Below are 18,324 nucleotides of genomic sequence, written 5' to 3'. Positions count from 1 at the left end.
GAGAGAGAGAGAGAGAGAGAGAGGCTATAGTGATTCACTGAACAGTCATTGAAATAATGACTATTTCTGACAATAAAATTATCCACAAGTGCAAATAAATAATACAACAGGCAAAAAGTAAAATATAATGTCAAAGACTCAGCACTTAAGTGATATTTAGTGTTATCACTGTTCACCATAAACTATACTGTGGCAATCACTTCACAAAAGATTTTGAAAAACCTGAAACTGTAGAAAATGAGAAATTAAGGTTTCAATGTAACAGTTCTTGCAAATTATGAAACAGGAATTTAAACCGTATGAACTGCTTTATGAGTTAAAGTTTAGAAGTCAGTTATGTGGACTGTTACCCAAAAATTCTAAATAATAAAAGCAAATTAGTGTTTAAAGGCAACATACCAAGATCTATTTTCAACTGCATTTCATTAGGAGGATCAGAGTCTGATGGAAGATTAATAATAGTATAACATGGTTGCTCAACTGTCACCATTTTTATAAACTGGTTCTGTTTCTTCAGTTATATCAATCTGTAAAAGAAAATAATTATCAGACCATAAAATGCTGAACACATAACTAAACTACAGAGCAAAACAAATTTTGGCATACATAAACACTTTGAAAGGTAATATGGAGAATGTAGCTTACATTCTGTGGCTAGGTCAAATAATATTCTCTGTATGTTAATTGTATTGTAAGAATAGTATGTCTTTTTTGATAACAATTATTTCCACTATGACTGTATAAACTGGTGAAATGAATGAAGTTGTTGACATGGCTAAAAAACGCACATCCTTGGCTGCTGCTACATCGCCTAACATGGTATAGCAGTTATAGTTGCTTGGTGGCAACAAGAAATATTTGGTAGACATTCTCTGCCATGCCGTCATTCAATGTGGAATTGTCGTCTTCTTCATATTTAGGTTTGCTGCGTGACACAGTGCCAAAATATTGTATATACAACTATCTCATCTCCACCTGACTCTTCAGCTATTTGGAGCTACGAAATGTTTTCTTAATTACTGCCAGAAATTTGTCCCAGTTATTGAGCTTTTCCATATTCTCCTCAAACCACTACTGGGCTACACAGCATTGCCATCAAACCATATAACACAGAAACAACAATCAGATTTTAGTCACTAGGACAGGATCACTAACAAGAACTAACACATCTCACTGAAAACACATGTATGAGCACATTTTGAAGTACAGCCTTCCACTCTGGGGGCGAATCCACTGCAGTCCCAACACATCCACTGTAGTTTCATGATAAGTACTGGGAACAAACCCATCAACAGCCGTTAGTTTGCGTACAGAAAGTCCTTTACAAATTGTGTCAGCCCTGAGAAGGGTCTTTTTCGTAGCTAGGCCATTGTTTACTTAAATCAGGTGCTCGAACTAGCAACCCTCTGATGTGACACAGTCTTGGTAACGTCAAATGGTGTTTTGCCAAACTCATTCAAATATTCCTGGCATTGGCCTGATGTGATTGGCAGCATGTTGAATGCGATCCATTAATTACTCTTCGTTTCTAGGTTGTTTGCGTCTGGGTGGGTGAACTAGAACCTTGAAGAATCCCCACAGGAAAAAGTCCGGAGGTGTGAGGTCTGGTGATCATGGGGGCCATGTCCTATGAGCACCCCTGCCAATTAGCCGGCTGTCGAAAGTTCATTTAAATATGTGCGTACAATATGACCGTTATGTGTGGGTGCCCCGCCAAGTTGCAACCACATGTTTAGTCGTCTGTCCAGGGGAACATCTTCCAGCAGGCCGGGTAGAGGTTTTTCAAAAATTGAAGGTAATTTGCCCCGTTAAGTCGAGGAGGTAGATGGACTGGCCCAATTAGATGGTCACCCACAATGCCTACCCACATATTGAGTAAAAATCATTCCTGGTGTCTGTATACGTACGTGACATGGGGATTTCTCTTTGGTCAGTAATGAACGTTTCAAGTGTTGTAAAGGCCATCCTGATGGAAGGTGCACTCGTTGGGAAACAACACAATGGCGGGGAAGTCGGGATCTCAAGCAGCACATTGCAAAAACCACCCTCAGAACCCTAGCCTGTGTTCATAGTCCACCACAGGATTTAGATCTTGGACAGGGTGGAAACTAAATGGATGCTGGCCATTGTCCCTCAAAACCTCCCAGACTAACAGATGAGTGACCCTCATGTCATTTCCAACCGCTCGAGTACTTGCCGTAGGTGCTTCCTCGAAGGGCTTGGGAACAGTCTCTTGAAATACAGCATCCTGTCGTGTTCAAGTTCTTCCAGCATCACTGTGATATCCTGCTAATGAGTCTGTTTTGCCAAGTCACCGATGAATTGCTGTAAACGTTTGCAGGTGTGGCTGGTGTCTTGCTGGGTACCGTTCCTCATACAAACATCAAGCTTCATGTGCATTACCATCTGCTAGTCTATAACCGTATCTCGTTGTTCTTCAAACGAATACTGTGCTGCCATGCTTGCCGTACGACTAAATTGCAGGTGACGTTTGTGTGCTCCGAAGCAAAGATTACGTGTGAATGCTTCTGATGTGAGGTGGAGACAAACAGCAAGACCTGTCAACACGTGTGCGTACCGCGTTGGGGCAGTGATGGAGTGAGGGACCTTTGCATGTGTGAACCAACAACCATAGTATTAGTTATGTGTTTATTTTACATTTAATAATTGATCACACATGTTGTACAACCTTCAGTTTAGCACATGGTTACTTTAAATGTTCAAAATGTTCACATTTGGTGGTTATACACGTAACAGAATGACAAGCAGTCGCTGCAACTACGTCAGTCAATGTTACAGTGGAGATCACTGCACATGTTGCTGTAATCTCCTGGCAAAGTTCCTCCAGCATACGTGGCTTACATTGATAGACATTATCTTTCACAGTTTCCCACAAGCAAAAGTCCATAGGTGTTAGACCTGGCGACCGTGGATGGAACTCAATGGGCCCCCTTCGCCCAATCCAATGCCCTGGAAAATTGTCAACCAGGAAAGCTCATACGGTTAGGTGGTAGTGTGGTGGCACCCCGTCCTGTTGGCAGAAGATGTCTACATCAGCTCTATAAAGCACATGTATAACTGGCAAAATTGATGTGCATAACATTTCCAGGTACACTTCTTCAGTGACAGTAGCATCAAAGAAAAACGGTCCTTAGATGATAGTCCACACCACACATGAATGCCTGGTAGATTGACCACTTTATCCACATAAACATGCGGATTTTCCTGTGCTCAGTACACAGTGTTATGCCGATACACAGTTCCATTAAGCTTAAATTGAGCCTCATCACTCCACACTACCTTTGTCACAAATTATTCATCATCAGTTACTATTTGCTGATACCATTCACAAAATTTCATTCGGCTATCTGGATCATCATCATTAATTGCATGCAGTAATCGTGGAATGTAAACTTTCCACTTTGCAGCTTTCACAATTCTTCGTACACTTGTACTGCTAACTCCCACTTCAAGTCCATATTGTGTAGCAGACTTCTGTGGAGAATTAATAAACTTTTCCAACATGAGAGCTGATGAATCAGAACTTGCAGCTGTACACTGTCTTTTCCTGATCTTCTTTTGTGAATATCACAAATCGTTCCATGCAATTCAAACTTGTCAATGATGCATTTAATTGTTAGGCAGGTTGGCAGTTCCGTTTCAAACTCCCACCTCCACTGCTGTTGCACTTCAATGGCATTATCAAACTTGAAAAATCATTTCACAATACATTTTCATTGCTCGAATATCAAGCGTGGTCCAGCCACTTGTTTTCTCAATACTAAGATGAAAGTACTAATATCTGCTGAGCCAAAGACCATACTACAACACACTCTTAACTCAGATCAAACGACAATATCTATATCTCAACAGAGCCTGACAAAGAGTGTATACATGTTTCTGGCAGAGACTGTCTGTCCACCTGTGTGTGTGTGTGTGTGTGTGTGTGTGTGTGTGTAAATAGAGCATATCACATCATTCCATAAATATGTAAGTTCCAGAAAGAACTCGGCAGCTCAATAACTGGGACAAATTTCTGGCAGAAATTAAGAAAACATTTCGTAGGTCCATATAACTGAAGTCAGGTGGAGATGAAATAGTTGTATATATATTATTTTGGCACTGTTTCACACAGCGAACCTATATATGAAGAAGATGACAATTCCACATCTAATGACGGCATGGCAGAGAATGTCTACCACATTTCTTTTGTAGGTCATCATCACAACAGAGTATTTCACCAAGTGGTGCTCACACACGGAGGCAATACACTAGAAAAAAACTCCAAAGGGAGGCCAACACACATCCAGATGTCATATTAATTGCAGTTATGGAAGAACAGTGGGATCTTGCATTACTAATACGGCCAAGAAAAGATATACACTTAAGAGCCAAAGAAACTGGTACACCTGCCTAATATTGCGTAGAATCCCCACGACCATTCAGAAGTGCTGCAATACGATGTGGCATGGACTCTGCTAATGTCTGAAGTAGTGCTGGAGAGAATTGACACCGTGAATCCTGTCCATAAATCTGTTGGAGTATGAGGGGGTGGAGATCTCTTCTGAACAGCATGTTGCAAGGCATCCCTGATATGCTCAACAACGTTCATGTCTCAGGAGTTTGGTGGCTAGCAGAAGTGTTTAAATTCAGAAGTGTGTTTCTGGAGCCACAATGCAGCAATTCTGGACATGTGAGGTTTCACATTGTCCTGCTGGAATTGCCCAAGCTCCTTGGAATGCACAATGGACATGAATGGATGCAGATCATCAGACAGGATGCTTACGAACGTGTCACCTGCTCGAGTCGTATCTAGACATATCAGGGGTCCCATTATCACTCCAGTTGCACATGCCCCACACCATTACAGAGCCTTCACCAGCTTGCACAGTCCCCTGCTGACATGCAGGACACATGGATTTATGAGATTGTCTTCATATCTGTACAAGTACATCCGCTTGGTACAATATGAAACTAGACTCGACAGATCAGGCAACACATTTCCAGTCATCAACAGTCCAATGTCTGCCTTGACGTGCCCAGGCTAGGCTAAAGTTTTGTGTCGTGAGACATCAAGGGTACACAAGTGGACCTTCGCTCCAAAAGCCCCTATAGATGATGTTTCGTTGAATGGTTTGCATGCTCAGACTTGTTGATGACTCAGCATTGAAATCTGCAGCAATTAGCAGAAGGGTTGCACTTCTGTCACACTGAACGATCCTCTTCAGTTGTCATTGGTCCTGTTCTTCGAGGATCTTTTTCCGGCCGCAGCAAGGTCGGAGATTTGATGTTTTATCGGATTCCTGATATTCACGGTACACTTGTGAAATGGTTGTATGGGACAATCCCTTGAAGATGCTGTGTCCCATCGCTTGTGCACTGACTATAATACCATGTTCAAACTCACTTAAATCTTGATAACCTGCCATTGTAGCAGCAGCAATTGATCTGACAAATGTGCCAGACACTTGCTCTCTTATGTAGGTGTTGCCGACTGCAGCACCGTCTTCTACCTCTTTACATATTTCTATATAATAGAGGGAAACATTCCACGCGGGAAAAATATATTTAAAAACAAAGATGATGTGACTTACCATACGAAAGCGCTGGCAGGTCGATAGAAACACAAGCAGACACATACATACACACAAAATTCAAGCTTTCGCAACAAACTGTTGCCTCATCAGGAAAGAGGGAAGGAGAGGGAAAGACGAAAGGAAATGGGTTTTAAGGGAGAGGGTAAGGAGTCATTCCAATCCCGGGAGCGGAAAGACTTACCTTAGGAGGAAAAAAGGACGGGTATACACTCGCGCGCGCGCGCGCCCACACACACACACACACACACACACACACACACACACACACACATATATCCATCCACACATATACAGACATATTTCTGTATTTGAATATGCATGCCTGTATCAGTTTCTTTGGTGCTTCAGTGTATGATGGTTCACGATATCTATTAATGTCTAACTTGACTCGCACTGGAACCATCAAACACCATTCAAGATTCTCAATGACACAGATTCAACAGGTTACCTCACCAATCCAATCATTGCACAGAAAGACGGACATTTGGAGAATGAAGGACAACACATCAGTAGATTTCCATTGCAGTTTCCTAAGGCATGTAGTATGCAACTGTAAATTAAAGGTGTGAGCAACTACTACACAGTAATACATCTACAAACATAGCAGTTCTCTGATAGCCACACAGCTGCAGATGACTACTAGTCTGTTGGGTGAAACTCATCGCTGTACCATGGTCAGGTCGTTCACCGATGCATGGCAGTTATTCTCTTTATCTGTCAGTGGCCAGAGCTTTCAGCTACTTGTTCCACCTCAAAAATCAGGAAGATCAAACAAACGACTGTCTAAGGAGGGTGCCAGAAACGAAAATCCTCCATATTTGACAGTGCCCATGGGAAATCACATACGCGTCAGTCAATGACCAACCAGATCAGGCACTACTCAATACTGGGGCACTATTTTCCCCAATAGTATTTGTCTTTCTTTGCCAGCTTAAGTGCTGTTGATGGAGAACCTTGCTGCAACTACCCACAAGAAGAACCTACTATCTAACACCAATTGGTCCTAGATTAACTGCAGAAAAACTTTGGTGAATAACGGATATTTAGTGTTACTTTTTGGCTGCATTCAACTCTGGAGAGAAGACACAACAGACCAAATGATCCTCTGCAAATCACCATACCAACAGAGGTGCTCATCCCACCACCAATCAGTTCTCATGTAGCGCTTTCCAGTTAACATTTACATCTACATACATACTCCGCAGTCACCATATGGCGTGAGGAAGAGAGTACCCCCTACCACTACCAGTTATTTCCTTTTCTGTTCCACTTGCAATTAGAGCAAAGGGAAAATGACTATCTATATGCTTCAGTATAAGCCCTACTCTCAAATCTTATCTTCATGGTCCTTACATGAAAGGTATGTTGGTGGCAGTAGAATCGTTCAGCAGTCAGCCTCAAATGGCAGTCAATAGCCATAACCTATGGATAATGGGACCTTCCTCTGACATCCTCGCAAAATAGAGAATAGCCACATGGCATCTGTGTATCAACTGTGTTGTTGTTGTGGTCTTCAGTCCTGAGACTGGTTTGATGCAGCTCTCCATGCTAATCTATCCTGTGCAAGCCGCTTCATCTACCAGTACCTACTGCAACCTACATCCTTCTGAATCTGCTTAGTGTATTCATCTCTTGGTCTCCCTCTACGATTTTTACACTCCACGCTGCCCTCCAATACTAAATTGGTGGTTCCTTGATGCCTCAGAACATGTCCTACCAACCGATCCCTTCTTCTGGTCAAGTTGTGCCACAAACTTCTCTTCTCCCCAATCCTATTCAATACTTGCTCATTAGTTATGTGATCTACCCATCTAATCTTCAGCATTCTTCTGTAGCACCACATTTCGAAAGCTTCTATTCTCTTCTTGTCCAAACTATTTATCGTCCATGTTTCACTTCCATACATGGCTACACTCCATACAAATACTTTCAGAAATGACTTCCTGACACTTAAATCTATACTCGATGTTAACAAATTTCTCTTCTTCAGAAACGCTTTCCTTCCCATCGTCAGTCTACATTTTATATCCTCTCTACTTCGACCATCATCAGTTATTTTGCTCCCCAAATAGCAAAACTCCTTTACTACTTTAAGTGTCTCATTTCCTAATCTAATTCCCTCAGCATCGCCTGACTTAATTCGACTACATTCCATTATCCTCGTTTTGCTTTTGTTGATGTTCATCTTATATCCTCCTTTCAAGACACTGTCCATTCCATTCAACTGCTCTTCGAAGTCCTTTGCTGTCTCTGACAGAATTACAATGCCATCGGCGAACCTCAAAGTTTTTATTGCTTCTCCATGGATTTTAATACCTACTCCAAATTTTTCTTTTGTTTCCTTTACTGCTTGCTCAATATACAGATTGAACAACATCGGGGAGAGGCTACAACCCTGTCTTACTCCCTTCCCAACCACTGCTTCCCTTTCATGTCCCTCGACTCTTATAACTGCCATCTGGTTTCTGTACAAATTGTAAATAGCCTTTCACTCCGTGTATTTTACCCCTGCCCCCTTTAGAATTTGAAAGAGAGTATTCCAGTCAACATTGTCAAACGATTTCTCTAAGTCTACAAATGCTAGAAACCTAGGTTTGCCTTTCCTTAATCTTTCTTCTAATATAAGTCGTAAGGTCAGTATTGCCTCATGTGTTCCAGTGTTTCTACGGAATCCAAACTGATCTTCCCCGAGGTTGGCTTCTACTAGTTTTTCCATTCATCTGTAAAGAATTCGTGTTAGTATTTTGCAGCTGTGACTTATTAAACTGCTAGTTCGGTAATTTTCACATCTGTCAACACCTGCTTTCTTTGGGATTGGAATTATTATATTCTTCTTGAAGTCTGAGGGTATTTCGCCTGTTTCATACATCTTGCTCATCAGATGGTAGAGTTTTGTCAGGACTGGCTCTCCCAAGGCCGTCAGCAGTTCCAATGGAATGTTGTCTACTCCGGGGGCCTTGTTTCGACTCAGGTCTTTCAGTGCTCTGTCAAACTCTTCACGCAGTATCGTATCTCCCATTTCATCTTCATCTACATCCTCTTCCATTTCCATAATATTGTCCTCAAGTACATCGCCCTTGTATAGACCCTCTATATACTCCTTCCACCTTTCTGCCTTCCCTTCTTTGCTTAGAACTGGGTTTCCATCTGAGCTCTTGATATTCATACAAGTCGTTCTCTTATCTCCAAAGGTCTCTCTAATATTCCTGTAGGCAGTATCTATCTTACCCCTAGTGAGATAAGCCTCTACATCCTTACATTTGTCCTCTAGCCATCCCTGCTTAGCAGTTTTGCACTTCCTGTCGATCTCATGTTTGAGACTTTTGTATTCCTTTTTGCCTGCTTCATTTACTGCATTTTTATATTTTCTCCTTTCATCAATTAAATTCAATATTTCTTCTGTTACCCAAGGATTTCTACTAGCCCTCGTCTTTTTACCTACTTGATCCTCTGCTGCCTTCACTACTTCATCCCTCAAAGCTACCCATTCTTCTTCTACTGTATTTCTTTCCCCCATTCCTGTCAATTGTTCCCTTATGCTCTCCCTGAAACTCTGTACAACCTCTGGTTTAGTCAGTTTATCCAGGTCCCATCTCCTTAAATTCCCACCTTTTTGCAGTTTCTTCAGTTTTAATCTACAGTTCATAACCAATATATTGTGGCCAGAGTCCACATCTGCCCCTGGAAATGTCTTACAATTTAAAACCTGGTTCCTAAATCTCTGTCTTACCATTATATAATCTACCTGATACCTATTAGTATCTCCAGTGTTCTTCCTTGTATACAACCTTCTTTCATGATTCTTAAACCAAGTGTTAGCTATGATTATGTTGTGCTCTGTGCAAAATTCTACCAGGCGGCTTCCTCTTTCATTTCTTACCCCCAACCCATATTCACCTACTACGTTTCCTTCTCTCCCTTTTCCTACACTCGAATTCTAGTCACCCATGACTATTAAATTTTCGTATCCCTTCACTATCTGAATAATTTCTTTTATTTCATTACACATTTCTTCAATTTCTTTGTCATCTGCAGAGCTAGTTGGCATATAAACTTGTACTACTGTAGTAGGTGTGGGCTTCGTATCTATCTCGGCCACAATAATGCGTTCACTATGCTGTTTGTAGTAGCTTACCCGCATTCCTATTTTCCTATTCATTATTAAACCTACTCCTGCATTACCCCTATTTGATTTTGTATTTATAACCCTGTAATCACCTGACCAAAAGTCCTGTTCCTCCTGCCACCGAACTTCACTAATTCCCACTATATCTAACTTTAACCTATCCATTTACCTTTTTAAATTTTCTAACCTACCTGCCCGATTAAGGGATCTGACATTCCACGCTCCGATCCGTAAAACGCCAGTTTTCTTTCTCTTGATAATGACATCATCTTGAGTAGTCCCCGCCCGGAGATCCGAATGGGGGACTATTTTACCTCCGGAATATTTTATCCAAGAGGACGCCATCATCATTTAATCATACAGTAAAGCTTCATGCCCTCGGGAAAAATTACGCCTGTAGTTTCCCTTTGCTTTCAGCCGTTTGCAGTACCAGCACAGCAAGGCCGTTTTGGTTATTGTTACAAGGCCAGATCAGTCAATCATCCAGACTGTTGCCCTTGCAACTACTGAAAAGGCTGCTGCCCCTCTTCAGGAACCACACGTTTGTCTGGCCTCTCAACAGATACCCCTCCGTTGTGGTTGCACCTACGGTACGGCTATCTGTATCGCTGAGGCACGCAAGCCTCCCCACCAACGGCAAGGTCCATGGTTCATGGGGTGGGGGTGTGTGTCAACTAACAGTGGCTAAATAAAGTTACCAAAAAGGATACAATGAGGCAACAAGTCATGGGATACATTTTAATATTGTGTCGGACCTCCTTTTGCTTGGCGTAATGCAACAAGAAGTCGATGGAAGTTCCCTGCAGAAATATTGAGTCATACTGCCTCTATAGCTGCCCATAATTGCGAAAGTGTTTCCAGTGCAGGATTTTGTGCACGAATTGCCTTCTCAATTGTGCCCCATAAATGTTCGAGAGCATTCATGTTGGATGATCTGGGTGGCCAAATCATTCACTCTAATTGTATAGAATGTTCTCAAAACGAATTGTTAACAACTGTGGCCTGGTGACATGGTGCATTGTCATCCATAAAAATTCTATCTTTTGGGAACATGAAGTCCTTGAATGACTGCAAATGGTCTCCAAGTAGCCAAATATAATCATTTACAGTCAATGGTCAGTTCAGTTGGACCAGAGGACCTGACCATTCCAAGTAAACACAGCCCACACCAATATAGAGTCACCACCAGCTTGCATAGTGCTTTCTGTCCACGACTTCATGTGTCTGCATCACACTTGAACCCCACGACCAACTCTTACCATCTGAACTTGGGACTCATCTAACCAAGCCATGACTTTCCAGTCACCTACGGTCCAACCGATACTGTCACGTGCCCATGAGAGGCACTTGCATTGGTCATCTGCTGCTGTGGCCCATTAATGGGTATGTTTGTTGTATGTCTCACACTGATTTTTGTGTGGTTATTTTGCACAGTGTGGCTTGTCTGTCAGCACTGACAACTCCATGCAAATGCTGCTGCTCTCACTCATTAAGTGAAGGCCATTGGCCACTGCGCGTCCATGGTGAACGGTGATGCCTGAAATTTGATATTCTCAGCACAATCCTGACACGGAGGATCTTGGAATACAAAATTCCCTAACGATTTCCAAACAGAATACGTCGCGTGTCACACTCTTACTGCAATTTCGCATTCAAAATCTGTTATTTCCCACCATGTGGCCATAATCACTTTGGAAACCTTTTCATATGAATCACCTGAGTTCAAATGACAGTTCCACCAATCCAATGCCCTTCTATATAACACTACCACCAGCTGCATAAGTGAATATTTCCATCCCCTGACTTTTGTCATGTCAGTGTACATACCCACTGCCACACATTGTCAATATTTTTGGCTTCTGAAGGAAGCAAAATATTTCTCCACTATTGATAATCATGCTGGCTGGCTACTGGTAGATTGAGGTTGACAAGACTGCCTGAGAAAAGATAATTTCCTTTCGTAACACCTGGTTACATCTACGAGTTCAGAACTGTAATGTATGCTCTGTGCAACACTCAAGCCACCTGCGAATGTATGCGGGGCAACCTACTTTGACATCTTAAATGGACATTGTGTCTTTGCTACCTGGATTCCATTGTTTTCTCGAAGTCATGTGAAGGGCATCTAATCCAGTTGACAACTGCACTGAGGTCTGTCCATGACGTAGGTCTTCACCTGAATCTGAGAAAGTGCCTTTTCATCGTCAAAGAAATACAAATCTTGGGGCTAACACAAACAGTGTATTCTATGCTGATCTATAAAAAGTGAGAGTAAAAATGGATTCTACAACTCCTCAGCACATCAGGGAAGTGAGAGACTTCTTTAAACTATGCTCGTACTACACACACAAAGGATTTCATTTGGATTGCATAGCCACTATAAGAAGTCTGGCACGAAGATGCAAATTTTCTTGGAGCGAAGAGCGAGAAAGATCTTTCTTTATCCTTCAGAAAATGTTCACATATTGTCAAAAATTACCAGCTATGATGAATGTCAAGACAGAATGAAAGGGCAGTTGAAGTGCAAACCTAGAGTACTCTTCGACTCTTGGAATGTGAAAAAGTGCCAAAAAGTTGTGTGGGCAAACAGGAAGTTATGGTACCATTTATATGGCAAATCATTCATTGTGATCGATCACCGTTATTTATGCTGGCTAACAAGCCAAAAGGATCCATCAGAACAGTTGGAAATATGGGCACTGAAGATTCCAGAGTATGTAGTCACAGTAATATACAAAACTTGAATCAGACACATGGATGCTGAAGTCATCAGATGAAGATTAGTGATCTCTCTGTCATCACTACACTAAAAACATTGCACCCTGATAAAACAGAAGGTTTGGCATTGTACAACAGGGATTAGGACCCACTAACACGGAAATGGTTGCTTATCAACCCGGCTCACTTACAGCCAGCCTTACTAAAGTATTTCCATATCATTTTGAAATCAGGTCACATGGGATTTTTGAATACCCTTGAATGAATCAACCACAGATGTCATTGACCATGTCACTACTGATCTGCCAGAAATTTTATAGCTGTTGTAGGGAAGTCAATGACAAAGGCTATGCCTCAGTTAAGCACATGACATCTGGTACTAATTCATCCTGGAGTTTCCCCATTTCATCAGACTGTGGTTTCTCAGGTCACAAACAGGAATAAATGGACAGAAGTTTCATCAGGTGTCTCACATGCAAAACAGCCGCCATGGATGTACCAACTGCCGAAGCATTGGAAATGAGCATAAAGCACCGAGTGTAATAATCTCTGATGACAAAAAAGTTTAGCAATCAAGACTGGTGTCGGGAGGAATTTCACAATGAAATATTGTCGACATGACAACTTCCCACCACTTGCAACAAAATGGACTTGTTTTAATAAGACTTTGGCAGGGATGTGCTCTATGTAAGATGATGTCAGGTAGAGGCTTAGATATTATACTGTCTGTCTTGACGTTCAGGGACACTAGATTTCACTCCATTTTTCCCGGTCTACAGGTGAGTGGCTGTAACAGTGGTACAGCAATCAGTCATGGGGCCTCCTGTTTCTAATTTTGGTAAGTGATTTAAGCTCTCACGGTCAGTTCTTGCAATCTGAAGATAAGAAATCTGTACTCTAAAGACATCAACGGCAGTAAGGCTCAAGAAGAAGCCTTAAGATGGGATGATTGTTATAAATAAAATGAAAATTAAATTTAAAAAGAAAACACACAAAAATTGGTATGTAGCCTCAATGACAAAGGTCAAGAGAGATGGGCAACAGTTAGCACACTGGACTCGCTTTCGGTGGTTCAAATCTATCCAAATTTACATGATCTGTGATTTCCCTAAATCATTCCAGGCAAATGCAGGGATGGTTCCTTTGAAACGGCACAGCCAATTTCGTTTCCCCTCCTTGAAACAATCGGAGCTTGTGGCCCATCTCTGACAACCTTGATGTCAACGGGATGTTGAACTCCAATCTTCCTTCCTTGACGAAGGATATCTAAACTGTGTAGACGCTGTCAGACTTCTGGGGTTCATGATGGACAGTAAACTCTCTTGGCAAGTGCACATGTGTGTGACAAACTGTCTCAATCATGTGATAATTGATCAGTCTGTGCTACTGGTAAAATCACTCTTTCATAGCAATATCACCTGCGGCCTGTTACTATGGGGTCACTCTACATGGTGTAAGGAAGCACTATCGCTAAAAAGCAAGAAAAAAGCAATGGACCCTAAAATCAAGCAGAAAACTGGACCCCTGCAAACAGATAGTCACGAAGAGTGGTGATAATTTTCATTCAATATGTCTTCACCTGCCTCATGCATGTGAAAGAAAATAAGAAGCATTCACCAACAGGAGTGAAATCCACACCTATAACACACACAATAAGGAAAACATAGAAATACCGAACTGTCGACTCTCCACGACACATGAGTCTTCCAGCGGTGCTACTGAAATATTCAACCATCTAAATACAGAAATACAACCCTTGGAATTGCTGAAATTTTGAGGAAAGATATGGCATGGTCTAAGCCAATAACTACTATACAATTTGAATGAGAGTGAAAAGGTAAATTGGACTGCCTAAATAGTGCAGTGCTGTATGAAATTAAGTGAACATGAACAGTACTTTTTAAAAATTCTCATAATTGTGTGTCACTAAGTGTTGCACTACACTTATTTTAATATATGTGACACTGACACAGTCTAACCAGTCATGACTGGTGAATGGCATAGCTATGGTGTTGATAAATGATAGCAGCCACAGCTGTCATCTTACAAGCACACTTGAGAGTGATTTATATCTCTCATTTGACAGACGTTGTGGTGACACAGTAAAAGCAAGATGGGTCATGCAGCAATTCATACCGTATTTAAAAATCATAAAATGAAAGGAAGTAGTATTGTAAATGTCACTGTCAGTGGTGGAAATAACACAGTTCAATGCTGCCATATGCTTATTCACTGTCATTGATCTGATTTCCTGAGTTGACATTTGCCAGTTATTTTGCCAATTTTCTAATAATGCAAAAGGTAGAGTGTCAGCAGTCGCACTTAATGTATTCCATTCCGGTAAATTTTGATGTAAGATCTTTTTCTATGTATTATAAACAATATAGGACACCATGATTTTTTTGTCTTCTACAGCCCCGTTTTCACTGCAAATGACAGTACTGTACCACTGGAAGGCGGACAACTCTAAGGAAGAAAGTCCATGTTTAAATGTATCATTCCATAGCTGGGGAAAGAAATTAACAGTGGGCTGTGATTCAGAAAAATCGCAGAAAAATTTGGGTGGTTGGGCACAGATCTGAACCTTACTTCTCAGTGAATCTGTTGTATTAGCCTATATAACTTGCACTAATCTCTCTACTCGAGCTATGTATGATTGACAGTCATTAATTCATGTCCCACTAATCAAAGTCACAATTCTGTTACGCAATTAGTACACGCGATTGTCAACCTGGGTGGCGCTAGAATATTAAGAACATCTCTTTACAATAATCGTGATGGCTCTGGGATGTGACGGTCTTGGCGACCCAATTTTCACTACTAATGAACTGTATGTGAAACATAGCTTACCCTGTCAGTTATTAAAATAGGTATTTCAACTGGCTGTGAAAGTGAAGAGGCAACAACCACGAAAATACTGGGCAAAATTAGAAAATTAGTACTGCTCATCTGCACTTATTAATACACGCTGGTTATGTAATTTTAATTTTATAGCAAACGAACAGGAGAAAATTAAAAAATATGTCAATGTTTGAACGCTGTGGAAAAATTTTCGCGGCCTGTTGGTTACACAGCGATGCTTGTCAAAAATGTCGGATTCACGAATAGTTTATGCCGGCAGAGTGGCAAATGAAGCGTACAAATTAACCAGCAGCAACAATAGTGGAAGCTTTGGGCCAGGGGAGGAACTGAGTGTTGAGTCACAGCATTTAATGGTTTCAAATATTTCAGTTTTGAGTCATATCGTACGACGGATTCGTAGCAAGAGATGCTGGAAAGTTGTAAACATAGCACGTACGCATGCACTACAACGTATGACGGCTACGAACGTCACTAACTTGTGACTTCAAAAAAATTACAATAAAATGTCAACACGAAAATTTTATTGCTTCGGAAACAGTGTTACTCACAACAGTTACACTCTTCTGTCACTTCAGAGTTCAGAGGACCAGCACCACGTATTCCAACGCTTCACCAAAGATCTCCACACCTCGCAGTACGTAAACATTTCATGTATTTTATCCACTACTTTGAGCACCCATTCTTGTCCGTTCATTCTTTCAACAGAGGAGAATGCTCTTTTTCGTATTTTGTTCATGTACGGCATGTAGTTTCAAATTTCGTAAAAGTCCGGCATTTTACTCTACATGAACGCGTTATTTATAATGTTTTGATTGACCATTTTCAGTTTTATTTAATTTTTCTGCAATTATTTCGATAATGACAAATAATTTAAATTAAAAAGGTGTGTAATATTATGGCCAGAACTTGGAACGTGAAAGAAACATTTTCAGGTGCTACATTATTAACATCAACGACTGGTTCGTCGGCGAACAATAGGCTAGGAGTCAGACTGTGGTGTGAGTTATTAGTTACATGGATCATTTTGCACGGTAAATCGTAATGATGCGGAACGAGTCAGTTTACATTCATATCGCAAATTAATTTTGTGCATATGGTAACAAACACAGATTTCTGGGGCAGTTCTGTAGTTAGCAGTGGCCAGCGAACTGTGTGCCTATTGCACTGGAATTTTTAAATGTCTATAATTACTAACTGTAGTAAATTAACACGGAATGTCTTCAGCACCACTGGACAGTTGTTCTAATAATGGAAACGAGAGTGAGTGCAAATCTTCCGATGAACAAACGAAAGATATCTTTGTTTTAAGGAAGAGCGTTGCGAATGTGAGGAATACGTGTGACTGTTATTGGAAACAGAAGGACAGCGGATCTCGGGAGGCACATAGACAGTGAAATAACCACAGAAAATTTGGTGGAACGAATAGTACTTCATTAGACATCGCTTCATTTTTAGAAGCAAAACGTCTATGAGACAAAAAGAAAGTTCAAGCTGTGGCATTTAACGCTGTGTACCACCATCAAACTTTTAACAGGAGATTGCCCTCAAAATTAAAAGAAAGTATTGTTTTGGGATTCTCAGAATACTAAAACCAAACTGTGGGCATAACCTGAAGCAATAATAAACGACATACTTACTCCCTATCCTATTACATTGTTATTCAATGACGAAAGTAGATTATTTTCTGCAATCAAAGAATATTTTTATTGGAAGAATAATGGTATTCAGACGGAAGTCTTTGAGTTAGACACCTGAATACCGGAACAGAATTTTTGTCCAACATTCAAGGGCGATGTGAATGTTTGGACTCCAGTGCTCTTATACATTCCCAGCATGGCTACTCTGTTACAGTGCATTTTTTCAACATTTGCGATAAGCAATGTCTTTCTCACTCATATGCTGGTGCTCTAATCAGTCGCTGTCTTATTTCAGTATGGCAGTGCAGACATTGGACCTATTGGTGCAATTACTGGTTTGCTTAGAGCGCATAGAACAAGAACAACAGCGTCTCTCGCAAACCTTAGTCCACCTGGATACCGCCAACTGCAGTCTAGATTTATGCTGCCTACTCTGTTTCTCAGCTTCAGTGACAAATTGGAGCCATGGCTCGGTTTCGTGACACGACTGGAAAAGTGTTTTGTGGTCCATAACAGTCAGTGTGAGATTCAATGTAAGACATTTATACTTGCTTACTCTAGTACTAAAGTGTATCAACGTCTTCAACCTTCTGACCCAGGTATAGAACCCAGATGAAAGCTCAACTAACAGCCTACTGAGCTTCGTCTAAACTTCTCATTGCTAATACACGCAGTAAACATTCTACGGCGTCATCCACGTCGTTACAAGACTCATCAAGTCCATCAGACTTGTAAATAAACTTGAAGTCTGCAGCATATCTGCCGCCATAAGGCCAACATCCGCCCTCTACGTGAAGCCGATCTGCAAGTTCCTAATAACATAAGCTCATGCATTACTGTTTAGAATGCGATGCCCCCAATGTGGCAACAATTTGGTGCACCAATACATCACAGGAGGAAATTTCAGACAATTATCGAGATCCATTTTTCATCCCAATTAGCAACTTGCCTGTCATGTCAATGAAGGTACTGGGTACTTTCGTTCCAGTGGCTTCCACAGTTGCTGCACCCAGAGTCTTCCACTCTGTTAGTTTTCAGTATTTCTCCATTATCAGAAGGACCGTCTGACCATTTGCTGCAAGTCAGTGGGCTTGTGACCCAAGGATTTTAAACTGCAAAACTGACGCTTTTGGTACAGTGATTGTTCCCATTCCCGACTGCACATCCAGCTGAGGTAGCTCAGTCACCAGTCTTTCTGGACTCCACCATTCAGGATGCGCACCAGCTGATGTCCATATGCTGCACATTCCAGACCTATGTACCACTGAAGGACTGGCAATTTGTCAGGATTATTATGTTTGAATGTGCTGACAACAATATGTTCAAAGGACAGTCTGATAGTACATTTCATGATCCAGTAGTGTGGTATGTCATTCAGAAACCA

At 41.2% G+C, this 18,324-nt stretch overlaps 1 protein-coding gene across 1 annotated transcript in view; it reads right to left on the bottom strand.

Moving 5' to 3' along the window:
• LOC126412408 (coatomer subunit beta) overlaps window positions 1-15,932 on the bottom strand; it is a 109,124-nt gene extending 93,192 nt beyond the window's left edge. Inside the window, exons 1-2 of the mRNA XM_050081992.1 lie at window positions 15,852-15,932; window positions 400-527 (exon numbers count right to left, since the gene is read on the bottom strand). Of these exons, the coding sequence (XP_049937949.1) occupies window positions 400-490 (91 nt within the window). The 5' untranslated portion in view covers window positions 491-527; window positions 15,852-15,932. The remainder of the gene's footprint in view (window positions 1-399; window positions 528-15,851) is intronic.
• Between the last annotated feature and the right edge of the window lie 2,392 nt (window positions 15,933-18,324).

Source organism: Schistocerca serialis, chromosome 7 (assembly GCF_023864345.2).
Source record: "Schistocerca serialis cubense isolate TAMUIC-IGC-003099 chromosome 7, iqSchSeri2.2, whole genome shotgun sequence".
Taxonomy (NCBI): Eukaryota; Metazoa; Arthropoda; class Insecta; order Orthoptera; family Acrididae; genus Schistocerca; species Schistocerca serialis.
Note: the sequence above shows the minus strand (reverse complement) of the source record. Positions and strands in the feature narration are given on the sequence as shown.